Raw genomic sequence first — 22,289 nt, forward strand, 5'->3', positions numbered from 1 at the left:
CTTTTAATGATTTGATCAACCATAGTTACAACTTTGTCATTAGAGCTACTCTTAAAATTTTATTTTGTAATAAATAAAAAAGTTAACTTTGTTGGCAACGACACCTACTATGCAGGTGTCGTTAGAGCGAGATCACACTGCTCATGGGAGTGTTAAGATAAGGATATTTCCACGTCTCCTTTCATTCGAACCCAGCGAGAGAGAGGGATGGTGGGAAGCCAAAGAGAGGAAGAGAGAAAGCCAGAAGAAGAACAAGAGGAAAGAGGAAGAAAAATAAGAAGAAAGAAGAAATCAAGGAAGAAGAAGAAGCAACAGTAGAGGGAGAAGAAAAAGAAATGGGAGGAGAAGGTTACCTTTAATTATGACATATTCCTCGCATGAAAGAAGCTCGAGCGTGCCTCGTTCGAGCGCCATGAGCAGCAAAGGAAAGGAGGAAGAAGAAGAGGAAGCTCGTTTGGCTACTTGGAGTGCTCGAGCGGCTCACCTAAGCCGTTCGCTTTTGCCGTCAACAATCCTTAAGCCGTGCGAAGACTTCCCTGAGTAAGCCTAGAAAGAAGGGGAGGCATTCTTGTCCTAGCTGTCGTGCGGCTTGCAGAGGAAGGAGACAAGATTATACTTGTTGTGCGGCCCACAGAAGATAAAGGAGAGCTCCTGCAGCTTGTAGAAAGCTCGATCAAGAGCTTGGAGAGGAAGGAAGGCTCATTGGGATCCATCTCGTGTGCGTGAAGTGCTGGACCGAAGCCCATATGTTTGGTTCGAATGACTTACGGAAGAAAGAAATCTTAAAAAGGTAAAATATTAAATTTATTTAAGTTATCAATTGTAATTGATTTAAATTAAGTTATAAAATGTAATTCCTAAAAAAATTAATTAATTTTCAGAAAAATCCTAATGTTGATTCTTACAATTTTAGGTGATGGTGAGAAAGTTAAGGCAAAAAAAAGAGAGGAAAACTTCAAGTACAAAGTTAAATTTGTGAAAATTAATTAATACTTTCCTTTTAAAATAATGTTAAAAAGAAAATTAAGGATCCTAAATTTAAAATTTAGTTATATAATAAGTTGATATTAAGTAGGTATGCAAAACGAAAAAATTTTAGAAGTTTAAACATAAAAAGAAATTGAATATTCCTACATATATATGTATATATGTATATATGTTTAGATTTAGCTAATACAAATACATATATTTTTATACATAAATAAATAGCTATAAAGAAATAATAATAATAATGATAAAAAATCTAGAAGCAATAGGAGAGAAGATTAGCATTGAACAAGAAGTTGACTATATTTAAATTGTTATTATAGGTTTAACCTAAGGACTAGACTGACCTGAGAAAAGGATAGCAGACGACACTATTGAGGTGGATAACGTGTTTTTATTTTACAATAGTTTCATTGATTTACACATGATTTGACGGTTTCACAGCTTTTATTTCTAAAATGCAAAAGTCCAAGTTCCCTTTTAAAAGTTAAATGCAAGTTTTTTTTTTAATATTAAATGGAAGATAAAAATGAATAAAATATGACATATACATACATATGTGAGTCAACCATTGATGGTAATAGCAGGGAAATGCAATGTACTCATGCACAAAATGGAAAGGATAATGAAAATATAATAGAAAAAAAGTGTCTACCTTTATGGTGAGTTGGAAAAGATTAAACATACTTTTATAAAGTATAAGTTTAGACGATGACTCCCAATTATGAAAAGTGCAATTTAAATAAATGAAAGAAAATGAAATTATTTTTTACTGTTTTCTTTTATCCACATCTTTTACTGTTACCGCATTTTTACAAAATATAAGTTGCTAACCCCAAGGAGTACGATACAGATGTTGTGGAGTGCAAGCTAATAAGTATTGCAATTTAGTTTATTTTATGCAAAAATGTAAATGTTTAAATATGAACAATCTATTGTAAATATAAGTTTTATGAACTTGAATAGCTCTTTTGTGTTTTGGATTTTAACTCCTATGATGAAATAAAACTGTTAGATATGGTTTCCTTCGTCCGACCGTTAGTTCTTGCCTTGGTAATTCCAAGCTCATCAAGCCAAGTCATGACAACATTGCATTTATTTAGTTTTAGTTCTACTCAAACAAAGACCTTTAGACTCCAATGCAAACCTCCATAATTAAAGTTTTTCTGAACTCTTTCTCTAGTCTTATCCACAAGAAGGATATCATCAGTGAAAAGCATACACCAAATGAATTTCCAAAGAAAAGTAGGGGAATAAAAGGGATTTCTATATAATGCATGCAACGACTTCCTCAAAATGAAACTAGAATTTACACAGTTTTCATATTTTGTGTTAATTTTTACTATGAACTTGTACAAAAGTATAATAACAGTATGCATAACATACTAAAGTTGAAGGATCCATTGGAGCCTTTCCATCTCTGAAAGCAGCATCTAAGTAAGTCCTCAGGGACATGCCCACAAATACCTGTAGCACGCATGAACACAAAGTGATTGAATGTGTCAATGTAAAAAAAAAAACTAATTACAAGACCAAATCATGCAAAGAAACTTACCAATTTTCTACCAGTTAAATCAGCAGCAGCTTTCACACTACCAATACGATGAATATTAGATGCAAACTGGGTCGTTATAACTCTTCCTTTAACAGATGAAATATGCCTTAACAACGATTCTGCAACAACAGCCTCACTTAAAGTTCTTCCAGGGGAAAGGACATTAGTTGAGTCGCTCATCATCTGGAAAGTTCACAATAAGAAGTTTATTTTTTTAACTTGGTTCTCAACATACAATGCATAACAAAGTAAGGTGCAAAATTCAGCTTAATAAAAATGAAAGATTGATAAGAACTTCAAGATATTGCAGCAACAGGAATTGAAGTCAGTCAGTCAGATTATAATAAGATGCCTACAAATGGCCATTAGTTATCAGAAAAATATATCATAACAAACACCACTAGATACAAGTAGACAAAATATTTGCATGATGTAAGCATATATACATAATTGACCAATACAAAATGTGAAATTTTATAAATTTCCTCCGGATCATATTAAGAAATGTTATATAATTGACCAATACAAAATGTAAAATTTTATAAATTTCCTCTCGATCATATTAAGAATATGTAAAAATTGGATATAAATTTGCAAGTCAATTTTAATCTTATCTTTGCCCATTTTTGGGTATCATAATCTCCATGTACAAAGATGTAACCTTCTCGATCATCATTTCCACACTATCTTACAGAGATTGATGAAATCCTGGGCATGTCTAATCAATTTCATCAAACTATAGAAGAGATGCCCTGCAATAAAAAACTTTCTGGTGCACAACTGAACATAAATAAGGATGCATACCGACATAAATCTTAATTTCTTTTCGTTTTTCTGAAGGCAAGACAAGAAAATTCTTCGGGGTGTTAAAGAACATTAAAGTTTGCACGTCACAAGGGAATAAAATAACACCAAATTGTTTCAAAGACCGGCAACGGCAAATATCAGTCAAGAAGCAAAGAAGGATGGCAAAGGGCATCATTTAAACTCAATTTTTTACTCATGGCCCATCAAATCAGTAAGTAATTTGAAGTGATCCTATAAGGGTTACCCCTTCAATACTAGTTTACCGAACACAGCTTAAAAATAAAGATTATGCCATAAACAAATCCAGGATTAACATTCATCGTGATCATAACCATCAGGCCTTAGCCAAATTAATGGCTTTACTGATAAATGTTCATCTTAACAAGTTTCACATGAGGCGTTGAACTGTAAGCCAATCTTAATTCAATGGTCAATGGCATCTTAATGAAATACTAAAAAAACATGCAAAATAGCTTTTTCCTGCAGTGCCACAAGTTGAATTTTACAGTAGCATATAGATCACATCATAACACACAGACATTGGATAGAACGAGTCCTTCCTTCAACCAAAAGCTTCAGACTGCCTAGCAACCCTAACAAGCTAAAAATAATTAAGAAGTTCATTTTTACAAACAGAAGATACAATGCATGTACTGTAGAAACAACATTCAAGAGCAAAGCGTCATTGAGTTCATAAGAAGTTTTCTAACATCGAAAAGAAAAGCAAAACTGTAAAGAATGCAACATTGCTAAAACTTACTAAAGTCACTCCTTCTTTAGAAAGCTCCTCCAATGATTCACGATCAAAAGCTTTCCCATCCAAAGGAGATTCATCAATCTGTGATAGATTTCCCTAATTACCCATCCACATGATATTTTATTGATAGATGATCCGCTAATATTGTAGTTTTACCTTCCAGTCACCGGTATGAAAAACTGTACCATCTTTGCACCGGAGGACTAAACCACAGCAATCTGGGATAGAATGAGTTACTCGGAGTGGCTCCACTTCAAATGGTCCCGCCAGAAATTTCTCCCTACATTTAAAAACCTTAAGCCTGGATGGAATGAAAATTCCAAATTCCTTCAAACGCTTCTTGATGAGCTGTTGGAAAACATAAAAGGTTTTTGTTTTCATTTATTAATCAAAATTAAAGTATTAAAAAGCCATAACGTTCTGTACATTGCACATAGGTAGTGTGGAGCTTCATTGGTAGTACCTCCATTGTGAATGACGAAGCATAAACTGGAGTATTGGAATCTAGAGCTGGAATAACCTGATTCAGCAGCCAAAATGAAAGCAGAAACCATAATGATAAAAAATTACTTACGCACAAATACACAATAGTACACTAACCTATTAACAAAACTTGAACCATGTAATAATAACTAATAGCAGTAGTTTTGCAAGTAATGGCACGAAAATTTGCAAACAGTCAGAACAATAACCAGAAGCAAGACATGAATCACATGTAGTGTATACAAAACAAAAACAAAATAAATATGAATCAAATATTTAACGTATCAAAGGGATTTCATATGAAACCCCTCAAGTAGAATGAAGTTGAATTCTTAAACAATGAGACGTCTTTTGGTGTAATAGTGGAATTTCATTAAACACTGTGAGGCCACCAGGATGGGTGACCTCAAGAGAAGTTACACCAATGGGCAAAACTGTGGACCACTAGGCCAAAGCGGATAACACCATGATGGGTTAGAGTTCGGGCTGTCGCAAATGGTATCCGGGCATAACACCACCGGAAGATGGGAAGTACGTGTCATAAAGAGCAAAGTGATACGCCATGGGAGCCACCTCTTGAACCCTGGATAAGACAAAGTGCAACATGATGAGAACCACCTCTTGAATTTGTAGGGGCCAAATCTAGAGTCTTGTTTGCCTATTGGATAATTTTGGGTATAAAGAACTGACGAGGACGTCAACTACTTAAGTGGGGGAGATTGTGGAACCCCTTAAGTAGAATGAAGTTGAACTCTTAAATATCGAGGTGAATTTTGGTGTAACGATGGAATTTCATTAGAAACTCCAAAGTTAAGCATGCTTACATGAGAGCACTTTTAGGATGGGTGACCTCTTAGGAAGTTACACAAATAAGGCAAAACAAAAATGAAACATGATCTAACTTCAAAATCTGGGATCAAGAAGACTTGAAGGTATAACTATGAATAGCAATGGTTCAAAATTACTCAGATATTATCACTAAAGGTTCACAGGCTTGGTTTAATTGAGTCATATTAAGATCGGCTTAGAAGCGCACAACATGACTCTAATGCAGGGAATCGTGAATCCAGCTCTCCACAAGAGCAAATTTGAGCCCACTTTGAAAGAAGAACACCCCAAGACACAAAAAAGAATGGATAGATGCAAACATCCATGTATTGTTGCAATCTATTCCAAAAATTTGACAGCCTACACATCCAGAAAGTTTGACCCTTTCATCCTAAGATGATTACACAATGTCATATCGTATCAATGGGTTGCCTCTAAAAGCGAGACTTGGGTTAGCGGGAGCTTCAAGTTTAAATTTGGTTTACTTCAAAGAAAAACTTTCAGCATGGGTTAAAGTAGGATCAACTTCAGTAAAGGTCACATTCATCCCAACTAAATAGTTGAGGACAAGAGCTTATGGAGTATGCTAGCCCAAAAGTGGAGACTAGAATTTATGGCATAAGCTGGCACAGATCAACATAGGAACTCAGAAATGTTAGCCAGGCAGGAGAAAAATAGATGCTTAAAGCATTTAAGGGCCTAAACCAAAGACATACACTAGCCTAGGTCTAAATCCAAAGGAATGCCCATAGATTTTGTCACAATCCAACCAGGGAGCTTAAAGTTACCAAAACAAAAGCACAGTCTAATGAAAATTTCAAATTTCAGTTACTAACATTAACTAACTGAAAATAACAATTCAACTTAATTCCTATATTAGTAACTTCCAATAAATAGAACGATCCACTAAAAAAAGAAGTACAATTAAATCAAAATTAAAGTGTTCTGTGTACTACGCTGCCACCATGTATATGACTAACATAATATGTGTACCCTTACATATATGACAAACAATCTCTTCTTTCACTCATTTTTAAGACGATGTTATTTCCCTAATATATTATTTAAAATTATTGTAAGTTATCAACAACTCAATACATACATAATACTTTATAAATTACGAATACAATATGCATGTTTTTTAAATTTAATCTACCAGTTTAAGAATCATTTAGTAAATTATTTATTTAAAAATAAATAAGTAGAAGATTTTAAAATGTTTTATTTTAAAGTAATAACAATATCATTTCTTCTCAATATCATTTTACATATTACATCCATCACAAAAACACCATGTAAAGTGAATTATTTAAGATACTTCAATATCACTATTTTTTTTATTTTATGTGCGCAATAATTTAATGTCTCCAACTAGTATAATAAGAGGGTAAAATTCATCAATAGCATTTCATTCACATTTTCATATCATATAATATAATTTTTATAACAGCTAGTGTATATGATACAAAATCAAACATATTAAGAGATATATGCGATATTTATTTCAATATTAAAAAAAAACAGATAAATAAATATTAAAATTACAATATTAATATATCTAAATGAATAACAATATTATCTAATTCACTATATTTAGGACTAAAAATATTGTTATAGCTACAAAATGAGTATCCACCTCAATATATAACTTGTTTTTGTCTTCTTGCACCTTAGCATTTATTTCCTTTAATTTTAAGCCTATAATAACAATTAAAATATTCATGTTAATAGATTTTAATGAAATTATTCAATTAACAATTATTAACAATTCTAATATTTCAAATAGAATTAGCATATTATTTTTATTAGAATATTAATCGTACAAAATTTATCAAAAATACATAACTTGCATTAAATTTCCTTTACTCTGTCCTTGGTATTTAATATAAATCCTATTTACTTTATTTCTGTTGTCACTTTCATGCCATAGTTATAGTCATTACAATTCTATATATTATATGTACCTTTATTACTAATTGTCCTGATTATTTACTTAGTTTTTTCATTCAGTCGAATATGTAAATCTTATTCAATTACTTTCTATTTTTATTTACAGAAATACTGCAAACTAATTTAATATCATCAATAAATCCCTATTTTTTAATTTCAAGTTTACGTATAATGTAATGTTATATTTAAATTAAAAATAAAAATAATTATAATTAGATTATTATCTTTTAATTTTATTCAAAAATTATAAAAAATGTTTTAATAAAATGAATCTTTTAATACAAATTAAAAATCTAGTATACTAAAATAAAACAACATGTTAACTTTATTGTATTTCAAAATTAAAAAGAAAGAAAGAAAATGCTTCCCTAATTTATTGCATAAATGCTTCACTTAAAACTCATCGTCAAAACTTATTAGAAACTTGAGTGCTTGTTTATTGCTTCTCCTTTCCTCCTCATTTTTTGACTTACTCATCCACATCTACACACATTAAACTATCTTCATTAATTTTTAAATCCTTCACAAAATCCTAATAAAATTTATATTAGGATATAAGGGTTTATATAATTACCAAAGAAAACATAAATAAAACTTACCTAGATCTTGAAGGGAGGATAAGAATATAAAGCTCTAGCCATCAAGTCCACAGGCAAATCCATCGCTTACGTTTGAATCCTAGTCACTTGCCCTCACACATGCTTCACCTGGTCTCTTCCTCCATTATCATCCCTCACACAGCTCGCGACACTCAAGCCTGTATGGCGCTCACCTACCCTTGCCCTACGCTCGATTCGGGTATCTCTCTCACTCGTTTGAGCTCCCTCTTGCAATCTCTCTATGCTTGCTCGCCCAACTCACCTCCCTATGCTTGCTCGCCCAACCAAGATGAGAATGGACGGTCGAATGATGGAAATCAATTCTCTGTTATTCTAAGCCTATAATTGGCAATTGCTAACAATTTAATATTCAAATAATATACGAAAGGGCCACCAAAGAAAGCAATTAAAATTAACAAGTAGAAATTTGTACATTCCGTTTGTTGTTCTCGTCTTCTATACACATTTTTTCCTCTTCTATTCATCATGTTCAAATGTTTAAAACTTAAAAATAAAATTAAAGCAACATAGTGAGTTATCTAAAGATAACTTAGAAGTAATTACACTTCTAAACTACAGTAATCTAAAGAAAAGAATTCAGTATGCATGCAGTTCTATAACAAATCTTATAATATATTAATTTTTCATATTTTTATGACCAATCTGATATATGTTAATGCATCTATCAATGACTTTTTCTAAAGAAAAATATTCAATCTTCTATAAACATACATATACTTTAACTTTAATTTCACTTTATACTTTACATACACATTTGTCTTTGTGAGGATAACCGTCAACAAATCTAACACACCCTTGGTAGATATTGTCTCAACGACACAACGGTTGGCAATCTACATATCACAATTGTCTAAAGTGGAAAAACCCTCACCTAACCCAGGCCAATATTACTTTGTCGGCACAGCGGTTAGTAATGTAAACATTACAATTGTTTAGGGAGGTAAGCTTCGGTCTACTCGCCCCTGACCGATATTAACCCGTCGGCACAACGATTAATGAACTAACTATCACAATCGTATGGGGTGGTAGATAAACTCTACGAGTGCAAGTACACTGGCATCCTCTGCCTGTACCGTTAGGGGTTGAACTTCTCTGACCATGCATATATAAGCATTCATATATAAGTTATTTCATTCTTCATACATACATTATTCTGAGCATTTTTATTTAATCTACAAACATGCATACTTACTCTTACTCTGTTGCATCTCCATAGCATTCATATATATATCTCATGCATATCTCTTACCCATGTCATGCATATCATTTTTTATTGTGATTATCATGTGTATCAATCCTACTATTTCTATCTAATACATCAAATCTATAATACATATCATATCTCACACAGATATCTTTTAAGCATATATTTCATATCTACCAATATGAAGAATCTATTGTAATATAAATCTCACTGAACTGTAGCATACAAGTAATCAAAATACATTTTCAAATAAAAAAGATTAAAATTTAGAAATATAATTATTCACCTCAATTATCACGAGAACAATTAGTTGATCGTTGGATAACCTTTCTACTGATTTATATAATCTAAAGAACAAAATTGAACTTTAAGATTCAACCAATTTCCGCAATCAAATTATTCATCTTAATTTAGCATAGAATTATTTACATGGATTTACGGAGCCATCCTACGTCGATCTCCTACACGCTTGCCCCGAATTGTCACCTCAGGTAAACAGCCAGAAATCTGTAAATATATTAGGATTTTATAAATTTTTGGTTTATAAAATAATTTAACCCAAAAGTAACATTCTTACCTCAAATAGGCTTCTCAACACAAGTCAACATCTCCAAAGCTGTAAAAAATTTTCTTTCTTCTTCCTATCTTCTCAATCTTTCATTCAACTTTACTAATTTTGTTTTAAAACCCCTATTGAAACATGCACTCCGCTAACGACAATCCCGACATAAAATCAGCACCTCTTGCGACTTTCGGAAACAAACAATACACAAAAAAATGGGGCAAAACTTAAAATGAAAGCAAGAAGAAGGAAATGCATGTCTCTAATAGCACAAAATAGGATTTTGTACTCATCGATTTCACCCCGGAGCCCTAAAATATCGTTTGCGGCTCTGTGGAGGCCTCTTGGTTGGCACGACTAGAGTAGTCGAGCGCTACTCTCATTGGAAGAATAAATTAGGAGAGGAAAAATAAGAATCAAAACTCTGAGGCTTACCAAGTGGCCGCTCGCCCCTAGCTACAGTAAAGGATCGCAGGATCATTCGATCGAACAGGGATGGAGGACGTGCGAGCAAATCGAGAGGAGAAGAGGAAAATCGAATGCTCTGAAACCCCTCTTTGACCAAACCAATGAATATAATGACAGGAGAGGCGGTTGGAAACAATAATATAAGATTGATGAGGTTTAATTAAACTTATAACTTCTAATTTTTATAACTTTCAATTCATTCAAAATTTATATATAGTATTATTAATTAAATTGATCGATTTTTAGTGTATAATTTTATTAAATTATTTTGATTGAAATATGAGGGATCCGAAATTTCGGATATATTCTAGGTCGTCAAAATTTTTATCTAATTTCTCAAACCTAGTTATTATAGTTATTCCATAGCTAAAATTGAGGGGCCACAACCAAACTTATGAGCTTGAGGACAAAGCAAGCCCGAATGTTGACCTGTGACTGTTGAGGCAAAGTAACCCAAAAGAAGATCTACAACTTTGAGCCTAGAGAAGCCCATAAATGAGGCATACAACCTTACAATTAAGGAAAGCCAAGATGGAACTTAAACCCTAATCCTAAAAACAAAGAAGGCCAAAAGTGTTTGGTTTAGTGAACCTTAGCCAAATAGTCTTGAAGGACTGTAAAAATGCAACAAACATCTAGACAAAACAAGAAGTTGGGTTGCGAAGTCTTGGGACGCACCGTGCAAGTCAATGAACCACATTTGGCCATTGGGATCTAAAATAAAGTAACTACTTCAGAAATCGGAATTGTGTCCTCTTATCCTACAAAGGTATCCACCCTCTCGTTGCTCTACCAGGTGACATCTGTTTTTTAAGCGACTTATATCCACGGTATCTATTAAATGAAGGTAAAGTTTAATTTGCCTATATTTTATAAGTAAATCAAATATTTCAGTATAAAAGGCAACTTCAAACTTTGACATAATTTTTATGATAAATGATCCCAATCAGAGGTTTCAAAAATCTTCAGTTGAACTTTCACATGTTCAATTGCTTTCAAGAATCAAAATACTCAAGGAATATTTTATGTCCAAAGAAAAATTGATAATTTTAAGTGGACAAGGTAGAGTAGAATCACCTGCAACTTGATCAAAGTCAGAGTTTCGTTCCCCATAAGTTTACAAAATTGTTGTTGTGAAGGCCAGTGCATCACACCATACATGCATTTCTCAACGTTGTGGAAATGATCCACATCTTTCATTAAGCTCCATGGAGGTAATGTGGAAACATTGTTTAAATTTTTCACAACACATGAATATCTTCCAAGATTGAATGAGTACCTTTGCAGGCATGCTAGGGGCCCATAAAAAATCTGAGCCCAACATGACCTGCTTGTCCCAAATACGATAGCTTGCGCTACATCTATGATGCTGCTTTATGTTGTTTCACCATAACGATGGCCCCTTAGCGCCCCCAAACTCATTAAATCATGAGCACAATTGTGGATATTGATGTCGGTTACATTTTAAGGCCATAAAATGGAGCAATCAACAGCACTTTCAAACTAGGGGAATCAATTTGGAGTAGGGGTTGGGTTGAGTATGACCTAAATTAAACTAGACCTATGACCCATTTATTGTACAAGTCAAAACGTCTGACTTGAATCCAACAAGATATAAACTTAATTGACTCAAACCAAACACGTCTAGACCATTTATTATATGGTTCATATAATTTTTATGACAACACAACCCATTGAGACAAAAATTAAATGGGTTGTGTTTTAGATCCAAAAATTAAAGAGATTGCATTTTAGATCCAAAAATTAAATGTGCTATTTTTTAGTGATTTTGGATCTTTAAGACCAACCTAAACCTGAACTAAATAGTAAGCAACTCGACACTTTAGATCCAAACCTGAGCAAAAGTTTTTCAAGATGAGCAATGTCAGGTGTTGTATTGTGTCATTTATTGACACCTCTACAATGGACGATAAGCCAAAACTAATAAAGAGGCAAAAGAATGATGCATATTAAAACCTCTCTCTCTCTCTAACCTCATTAATGCAACTAAATATCCAGCAGAAAAAGTTATTCACAAATTTGTTGTGCTTCATTGCAAATTGAAGCCTTCTTCATTTAAATGGCTTCATACAAGTGGATTCTTCTTTTTTATTTCACTAAGTACATAAATATAGATCTGAATGGTGTACCTGATCTACATAATAGCAGTATCAGATGAATTTGACCAGACATCAAAGGCTCAAGTAAGATGAAATCTAGATTTGTGAAAATTTATGAACAAAACCCAATATAGCAAAGAAAATCCACATAAGTAGAAACTATTAAACTAAAGAGGAGAAACCATGCAAATGTAGCTGATGCGTGGCTTTGGAGATTGGACATGGGACTTTGGAGGCGGGCTGAACCGGCTTGCTGGATGGCCAGGTAAACCGGCCAGGATAGATCCCGGTCCAACCCCCTATTAGACCGATCGACCTTCAGGGAGCGGGAGATACCGCGCCTCCCCCTCCCTGCGTCTATTTGCTGCCCTTCTACCCTTCCTCTTCTAATTGTCGCCCAAAAAGGGAGCCTCCCCTTCCTACTTTATCTATTAGCTATTATATATGTGTGGTTTTGTTTGTTTAGGGTTCAGATTATTGTGTTTGAGACTTCTCTCCAGCTTGCCGTCGGCAGCTGCTTTCACTTCTAGGGTTGTATCTGACGGTGAGGAGGTGCTCAGGCTGTAACTAGCCCGAGGTGGTGATCATCTCCAAAAGTTCGAGGGGAACTCCGACAGCAACTCGCTCCCACGAGAATAGTTATCCTTCCTTCGAGAATAGTTATCCTTCCTTATCTCCCCTCATCTGCTCATGGCTCTTCCACATGCCCACCTTCCTCTTCCTAGACTTACTGCCGCCAACCTCACATATCCTTCCCCAACCTGCTGCCCCCCTATCATTTCCTCTACCAACTGCCACCATATCCTTTCCCTTACCTGCTGCCTTAATCCACTCTACCCTACCACCTGCTATCGTAACATCTCATCCCTCCCACGCTTGCTATCAAAGCCTCCTCCCTCACAGCCAATCCCTTCCACTTGCTGTCGTAGGCCACTTCCTCACATCCCCTGCTGCCAACCGGCTATAGGCTGCTGTCCAGCCACCCTTCACTGCACCGTAATTCCCTCCAGACCAACTGCCGTCGGAATCCACTCAAGCACACCAGTTATTGCCGCCAGCTCCGACAAGCCCTCCCACTTGTTGTCCAGTTGTCGTTCATCGCCCTCGTTGTCGCCCTTATGTGTCTTTTATGTTTGTTGTCATTTCTTTACTATTCAATGAGTCATAGTTGTAACCTATTTGAATTTCGGCAATAATAATATTTCATTTCTTTTGTGGTTTTGGTTAATTCCAGTATTAGTAGTATAACTGCAGTAAAAAACTTGGAGTAAGTTTTTCTAATTAGAACAGTCAACTTAACGCGTAGGCCCAATCATAATCTTAAATAAAAGTGGGATTTACATACATAACACATGAAACTATTAATATTACATATCTCACACTCAAACTTCAATATTTGCACCGCCTATCACCCGCTTAACATCATTAATAGTGTTATACAATCTCACCGAAATGAGAAGGGACAGCTGTGATGAGGAAGCAATGGGATCGGCAGTCGATCGCGGCATACAAAGGCGTCTGAAACTCTATCTTTCTCCTCCTTTGTCAGCGGCGGGATCACGACATCCACAGACATCCGAAACTCCTATCTTTCTCTTCCTTTGGCAGGGAGATGATCGCACGTACAAAGATCTACAAAACTCCCACCTTCTCCTCCGGCAACTGAATCACACGGACAAAGAACTCTGAAACTCCCACTTTTCTTTTCCTTCGAGAGTGACTACATAGTGCGTACAAAGGCCTCTAAAACTCCCAGCTTTCTCCTCCTCCAACAATGACGGGACCGGGCGTACAAAGAAAACCAAAACTCCCATATTTCTAGCCAGAGCTGGCAGGCAAGTTAGAGAGATAATGGGGTTAATGATGCGTGTTGATTTTGTTGTTATTTGAATGTTTTGGTTGCTAAGAATGTAAATATTGAGGTTTGGGTGTGATATAGGTAATATTAGTAGTTTTGAGTGTTAGGTTGTAAATCCCCCTAAATAAAATACCAGATAGCCAGGAACTCAGTTTAAGACAACCAAACTATCAATTAGCTTGACAGTTTTCTTGAAATTTTATAGATTTCAAATATTTTATATTATTTTATTACAAAGCATGCAATCTGGACAAATACACAAATGTATTAACAAATACACACCAAAATTAATATAGCACAGAAGAGTACAATTTATTTGATGCTTGGTAAAGAAACTAAAAGTACGAGCATCATTGTTATTAACTAATCTCTAAAAATCCCAAACAAGAAGAGTTCATCAAGTAAGAAAATGCAATTCCACAGAAGAAACAAGTCTTCTCAATATTAAAAAACAAATCAGCAAACATGACAACAAGTGGGAATCCACAACAAATATTGATATGGATTGCAAATGGAGCAAAATTTATTCGATATTAGCCAATTAAACAAAGAACAAGAAGATCATTATTATTTATAAACTCTAAAATCTTAGCCAAGAAGAGTTTGTCCAGTAAGAAGAAGCAATCCCACGGAACATACAAGTCTACTCAATATACAAAGCAAATAGGCAAACATGAAATCAAGAGAGTTAATCATTCTATACTGTAGATTATAGTTTATAATAAGCATTAAATTATTCAATCTTCACGCAGAGTAGCTGCAAGCATGAGGAAAAGATTTACCCAAGGCAACGCACCAATGTGATCCTCATGCCCATGAGTTATAACAACTGCTTCAATTTTAGAGCTCCATCTTTTAATGAATGCAGTATCAGGTATGATTTTCTGGACACCTAACTCATCATAACTGTCACGCACATAAGGGTAGCCAATCAAAGGAGGTAGAATAGAGGTAAAGCATAGAGATAAATTCAAAAAAATTCAATCATTAAAGGAAAAAGTAAATAAACATGATGCATCAAACTGAAGATAAAAAAAGAAACTACCCCAAAATGGAATCTCGACCAACTGCATAAGTAATAAAAGGAAGTTTCAGACAATTGACTCCTCTATCATGAGAAGACGAAGAAAAATTTACTATGAAGCTTATCAAATATCAATTAAGAACGTAAATTTAAAATAGCCATTAATAAATGACTGTTTTATCAATTAAAGAAATAAAACCCCAATCATACTTAGGCTTAATAGTTAAAAGAAGTTGCTATCAATCTTTTAATTAGGTTTGTAGAATAACATAAGAATTCTTACAATTAGAAGAGCAGAGTAGAAATGTAAATTTTATGTTTGATTTTATTCCCATGTTGATGCGGGGACAGACGCAATATCGTGTTTTGCATGCGGGAGTTCCCCATCTGGACCACACGCGGGAGTGCGTGTGTGAGTTCCTTCTGTTTAGGTAGTATTCTCATGTTCTTTGTTCAGGGACAGCCACCGGAGTCTCTATTTCTCTCTTATAGAGTTGTATTTAAGGGTTGAGTGGTGCTCCGGGAGTATCTCACTCCCGAGATGGTGATTATCCATCCCCAACTCCTCTCCATCCCTTCAACTTTGCTGCCACACATCTTTGTTTTGTTGCAGCCGCCTAGAACAGTCGCTCATGGTTGTTTTTCAGTAACTTTCCAACTTCCAGCCACCTATCCTCGCTGCCGCCAACCCGGACATCCCTCCTTTGCTGTCCTGCAGTCCTCCGAATCCCCATCACTGCCGCCGCATCCCCCCTCGCTGCTGCCGCCTCACACAGCCATTCTCCGCGGGGCTCTGTCCATCAAAAAGCAACAAGCCTGCTGTTCTCCGGACTATTCCAACCGGTCCTCCCCATTCCACGCACTGACGCCTCCGGAACCCGTGCCCTACCGCCTCCCCACTTGCTGCCAACTTCCAGAATCTGCACCCATACCTTTCCATCTTGCTGCTATCATTCCGGACAGATGTATCACGTCGATATCTGCTACATGCCTGCTATCCGGAATTTGGGAAACCATTACTTTGTTGTTTTCTACTTGTCGATCACCTCGTCTATGATGACTCGATTTCAACAGCTAATCCATTGTTTCTATATTTGTGGCTCTGTTTGCAAAACAGTAATGGAAGTCGTGATGGCTTCTGTAAGTGATAGTAAGTGGTTTGCCTTCTTTGACTATAGTTTTGTTATGCCCTAATTTAATGCGAGATTTTTTTAAGTTTTGAAATAAAATTTGGGTCCAAGGTATGTAAAAAATTTATTAGCTGACAGCTAAAATTTTTAACAGGATGCTTGAGCCCTTTTTTCAGGGAATCAATGCAGGATGCTTGAACCCTTTTTTTCCGGAATCAATTTCTTGATAGCGTGAGGAGTTTGAAGGACTTAAATTCCTAATGCAAACACGAGGCCAACTATTATAGCGAATCCTTTCCCTAATTCCTTTTTTTTTCTTTCTTCAAATCCTCCAACAATTTTTCATTATTGATATGCTATAGAGATTATGTATAATTAGTTTTGTTGCAATTTTGATTATACCAATTGCGTGAAATTCAAGTCATTGTGTTGCTCTTTTGATAATTAATCTAAGACGTTAACTTTAAATAAAAGGCCAAAGTGCACTGTGAACCCTAATGAAAACTTTCAACCAGATTTCAGTAGACCTTTTCAAAGGATATGTCAACAAAAGACTAGTTTTTTATGGGATTTTCAATCCAACCTCCAGAACCAGAAAGCTCAAAACAAATTATCACCAATATTATTTCTTAATATATTTCTGATTTCCATGAGTGGAAACCGATATTTGCTTTAATTAATATACTAATTTGTTACATGGTTTTCTGCAATTCACATTAAAACGACATTAAAAAGAGACCTAAAGGCGTCTCATACAAATTTTGTATTAGAGCTTAAAAAAATGTTGTAACATAATAACAAAAAGATGCAAATCAAATGGAAATAAGTCAATTATGATTCCAAGTAATTTCAACATAATTATTATAAGATTAAAGATTACATTCCTACAGTCAATGAAAGGCATTCTATTTATGTATACTAAATTAATGTGCGTTGACTTATACATACTACTAAATCCATTATAAAAGCATTCCACGTTTTATAATATAAATTTGTGGAAACGCCTAAGCAAACCCATGACTTATTCAACTATAATTCATGATTTGTGTCCTGGCTCACACCTATGGAAGCCTCCTAGCTGTACGTCCAGCAACACTGCTTCCAGCAGTCCACCCTAACAAGCCGCCAGCTCTCTTTCATACTTCAAACCAAGTTCCGTACCTTGTTTGCCACCTCACCCATCCATGTGCTATATTAATTGTTATTATTCTGTAGTTAATTTTAATTCCTTCTATTTCATATATTTTTACTAGAGGTTCGCCTTGACCTATATAAATTTAGCATAAAAGATGAAATGAAATACACATCCAATTGTCTCCGATCCTTGTAATTATGCTGCTTTAAACATTTTTTTCCTTGTTATTCTATAAGTTGCAACCTACACCAATGCATTGCCGAAATCGTACAGCATTCATTGCTGCAATTCCCTTCTAGCTAGGTTTACAATAATCATAGAATCATTGCTGGTCTTAATTCTATTTTTCATTCTTTTTGCAACCAGTTACAGCGAAACATTTCATTCCCATTTATCACGACAGTATGCATATTCCGTTAGTGTTAGGTGCATTTAAAACTGGGACAGGGAACTCAAACCCAATGAGAGAATTGCAAAACATCAATTCAACAAATTCATTGAAAATAAATAATTACTTTAAGTGGATGTATTTGGTTCTCACACCATCTTTTATAAAACTTAGGCTTAAATTAGTACTAAATGTGAGCAAGGAAATCCAAAGCTTGAGAAGAACAAGATTCTATGGAATTGATATCCTAATTATGGAACTCCTTGGTTCCCGAGATAAGTGACAATTGTATGTTCCTTCATTCGGCCGAAGAAATATGGAAAAGAAAAATTACCTATACTCTAAAGACCGCGTTGTAGTTCAAATCTATAAAATCTAGACTAAGATCTTATCTATCAAACAAGAAGAGCAATCCATCACAGAAAATTATAACCTGTGACAAGGCTTTTAGCAAGAACAAATATCAATGCAAATAAATGGAATAAGACGGAATTATAGCTCACCTTCAAAGATTATTAAAAAAAATGGATTTATAATTTTGTTGCAGAATTAAATTTTAATTTAATGCTATAAGAGTACAAATTCTAGCAAAGAAGGATTTACCTTCACAAAATAATGTTATTGCTATCATTTAAATAGAAGAAAAGAATAAAGTAATAGAGATTACTTAGTCCCAAAGGTTATCAACATTAAACACTATGATTCAAAACACTCCTCTCACTAGAAAAGATCAACCAAATCCAACAAAAAAGATTAATAAAGGTTCTTTATAGTACATATATAGAAAAAAAAACTCGCATACAAAGGAAAGATAGTGAAAACTTTTCATGGCAATCCACCAATACAAATTAATCATAAGGAGAATAAGTAAAAAAAATAGAGACACGCATATATAACACGTATGGAAAAAGGTAACAACAAACAATCACCCATAAAATTCCAGAAAGGAGAAACAGAAAAGTTAAAAAGCTAGCTAGTATCACTAGAAAAGACTTATGGCATGTACTCACTCTCTTTCATTCTCATTTACTACCTCATCTTCTCATGCATTTAAAGTCTAAAAGATACCCAATCTCAGCACTTTAGATTATTGATTCCAGAACTACAACCATACAACCAACTCCTCACACAAATTCACTTGATCTACTAATTAAAAAAACTATTGCTAGAAGACACTTGCAATCATTGTTAGCCAAAGACATTCTTATAAACAAACCGTTCACTGTTCAAAATGTTCTCCTTGTTCCTAAATTATTTAACAAATTATAATCAATTGAAACTAACTACAAATTCAAACTTCAGTGTTGCATATTATCCTTCGCATTGAGTGTGCTAGGAAAACAGCACAAGGAGAACGACTGGAATAACAAAAAAACAGATGGTCTCTATCACCTCGAAGAATCCGCTGATCAAAAAAACTCCATAGAACATATTCTATTTATCTTTCCTCTTCTGAAACCTTAAAATCTAAATCATCCAATAGGAAAAATATATTATTTCAACACTCATGTTTCAGCATCAATCCTTAGGTATTTCAAAAATAAGTTTTGCTTATTATTCAAATAAATCAAAATCAAAAAAATTTATAGTGATGTTTGTGAGTTAACAAAACACAAGCATACCAGTTTTTCAAAAACTGACATAAGAAACCAAAACCAATTTTTGCTCATTCATATTAACATTTGAAAACTGTAAAGGAAATGAGTTCCTACAGTTCATACTTTCTTATCACTAATTGAAATCATATGTCACATATTTATATACGCTCCTCTCTCTATAATGTAAGAATATACCTAATATTGAAAAGATCTGAAATTAAATCTCCTCTAATTTAGTTACCTGATATATAAACTTCCTAATACACAAACTACCTAAAATACAAGTTTTATATTTATTATTTTTCATAACACTCCTCCTCAAGCTGGAGCATGGATAATGATTATGCCTAGTTTGTTATAAATATAAATGACTCTTGCTCCATCAAGGACCTTTGTGAAGATGTCTCCTAGTTGTTCTCCAGTATTTACATGAGCTATAGAAATCAAATTTTGTTGAATCTCTTAATGAACAAAATGATAATTTATCTCAATATCCTTTGTTCACTCATGGAAGACAATGTTAGAAGCAATATGAATTGCAGCTTGGTTAGCATATCACAACTTTGCTAAAGCAGTCATCATAAGCCCCATTTCAATCAGGAATTGGAAGACTCACATCAATTCACTCGAAGCTTGTGACATTGCTCCATGCTTAAGATTATGCACTGAATCGCGACGCTACATTTTGTTTCTTACTCTTTTATGAGACCAAATTACCACACAGAGAAACACAATATTTAGTAATAAAACTTAGATCAATCTTGGAGACTCTAATATAGACATAATATTTGTTGCTTGATGAACTATGGGGAAAGACATAAATAGATTTATAATACTAAATGAATATGCAATGTCATGACGAGTCATTACGAGGTAGTTTAATTTCCCAACTAACTTCTTATATCATTCAGAACCATTAAAAAACTCTCCATCCTTGATAAGTTGCTTATGAGGAACCATCGGAGTACTACTAGGTTTTTGCCCATAATTTTCCTATTTCTGCGAACAAATCCAAAAGATAGTTCCATTGAGAAAGAAATATAAATTTCTTGCTCCTTTATACCTCAGCCCCAAGAAGTACTTTAAGGAACTCGGATCTTTAATGCAGAACTAATTTTGAAGAAATAATTTCAATTATAAGATCTCCTACACATCACTTCCAGTAATAATAATGTCATTAATATAAACCAATAAAATAATGATTACTGAAGTAAATTGCTTATAGAATACAATGTGATCACTTTTACTTTTCTACACCCAAATCCTTTTATTGCTTGGCTAAATTTTCCAAACCATACTCAAGGGCTTTGCTTCAATTCATATGAGGACTTTTGAAGGTAACATACTTTCCCAGATTCCCTTTGAGCAACAAACCATAAGGTTGCTCCATGCATACCTCTTCCAACAGATCACCATGCAAAAAAGCATTATTTACATCAAGCTAGTGCAATGGCAAAATACTCATTGTGGCCAAGAATAGGAGCAGGCGAACTGAAGTTAACTTAGCTACCAGATAGAATATATCCAAGAAGTCTATTTTGTTAGAAGTTAAATGAGGAAATAACTTATTCCTATTATAAGTTATGAAGATTAAATTTATTTACTTGGATTGGAGTTATTTCCTTTCCTATTTTTATGCTTTATGTTGTTTCTTTTATCTTCAAGTAATTAGTATGAATTGATTAATTGAAGATATAGGTGTTATATCTTTCTTCTCCTGTTATTTCCTTTTTATCGTCTTTCTTATTCGGATCCACGGTTATTTATACCACTGTTTCATATAAATAATATCATTTTGCATTATTCTAGAATTTCAACGTATCTCATAAGTTTGAGCATAGGACTTAGCCACCAACCGAGCTTTGAAACAAGCTACAGATCCATCAGAATGAAACTCAACTGCAAATACCCACTTAAAACCAACAACCTTCTTTTCAGAAGGTAAATCAACTAATTCCCACGTTCCATTTTCAATCAAGGCATTCATCTCATCACACATCTCTGCCCTCCACCCAGAATGGGATAAGATGTGTTAAACAACAAGTAATGGGATAAGCGCATTGATATTTACCTCTTTAAAAAGCAACAGGTAAATCAACATCACTAGAAGAAGGATCCACCGAGGAAGATGATACTAATGTCGAACTAGGATCAGGGGAGCGAGATCTTCTCGAAAAAACATTAGTGATAAGTGGTTTGGATTGAGGCAATGGAGATAAAGCTAGAGTAGGATCTGAACTTATGATGTGATACATTAACTAATCAAAATCTGATGAAGATATAGACACTAATGAATCACTAAAAAATGATTTTTTTTTTTATGAAAGGTGGCATCAGCAGAAATCATGCACTTGTTTAGTGGAAGGGAAAAACATCGATGCTTTTTTTGCAAGCGAGAATATCCCAGGAAGACCTTAATGACTTAGGGTCCATTTTGGACAAAATAAGTACACCTAAATATGTGTGGTTCAATAAAAAAGAGATAGTTGGCTAAGCATAAAACTTGGCAGGGTGTCTAATTTTTGTAAAACAGTAGAAGACATACGACTGATAAAAAAATGCAGTAGAAACTGCATCAACTTAGAACTGTTTAGGTACATTTCTTTGAAACAAAAGAACTCTAATATTCTGAAGAAGATGCCCATTGTTTCTTTCAGCTACTCCATTTTGAGATGGAGTATTGACACAGGACGCTGGTGAAACATCCCATTTAGGGTTGTAAACGAGCCGAGCTTGAGCGAGCTCAGGCTTGGCTCGTGTTTGGCTCGTTCGAAATAGCTCGTGTTCGAAATCGGCTAGAGAACAGTGTGTTCGT

The 22,289-nt window shown here is 34.4% G+C and overlaps 1 protein-coding gene across 2 annotated transcripts in view; it reads right to left on the reverse strand.

Annotated features, from left to right (window-relative positions):
- The window catches only part of LOC110022382 (ribonuclease J), a 68,414-nt gene that overhangs the window by 26,260 nt on the left and 19,865 nt on the right, over positions 1 to 22,289 (reverse strand). Inside the window, exons 4-9 of one of the 2 annotated variants that reach the window (XM_020721286.1) lie at positions 14,982 to 15,105; positions 4,570 to 4,626; positions 4,263 to 4,454; positions 4,110 to 4,187; positions 2,543 to 2,725; positions 2,374 to 2,454 (exon numbers count right to left, since the gene is read on the reverse strand). In XM_020721286.1, the coding sequence (XP_020576945.1) occupies positions 2,374 to 2,454; positions 2,543 to 2,725; positions 4,110 to 4,187; positions 4,263 to 4,454; positions 4,570 to 4,626; positions 14,982 to 15,105 (715 nt within the window). Of the gene's footprint in view, positions 1 to 2,373; positions 2,455 to 2,542; positions 2,726 to 4,109; positions 4,188 to 4,262; positions 4,455 to 4,569; positions 4,627 to 14,981; positions 15,106 to 22,289 lie in introns of those variants that run through there. The other variant, XM_020721289.1, reaches the window with a different exon arrangement.

The sequence above is a fragment of the Phalaenopsis equestris genome, unplaced genomic scaffold (genome assembly GCF_001263595.1).
Source record: "Phalaenopsis equestris unplaced genomic scaffold, ASM126359v1 Scaffold000188, whole genome shotgun sequence".
Taxonomy (NCBI): domain Eukaryota; kingdom Viridiplantae; phylum Streptophyta; class Magnoliopsida; order Asparagales; family Orchidaceae; genus Phalaenopsis; species Phalaenopsis equestris.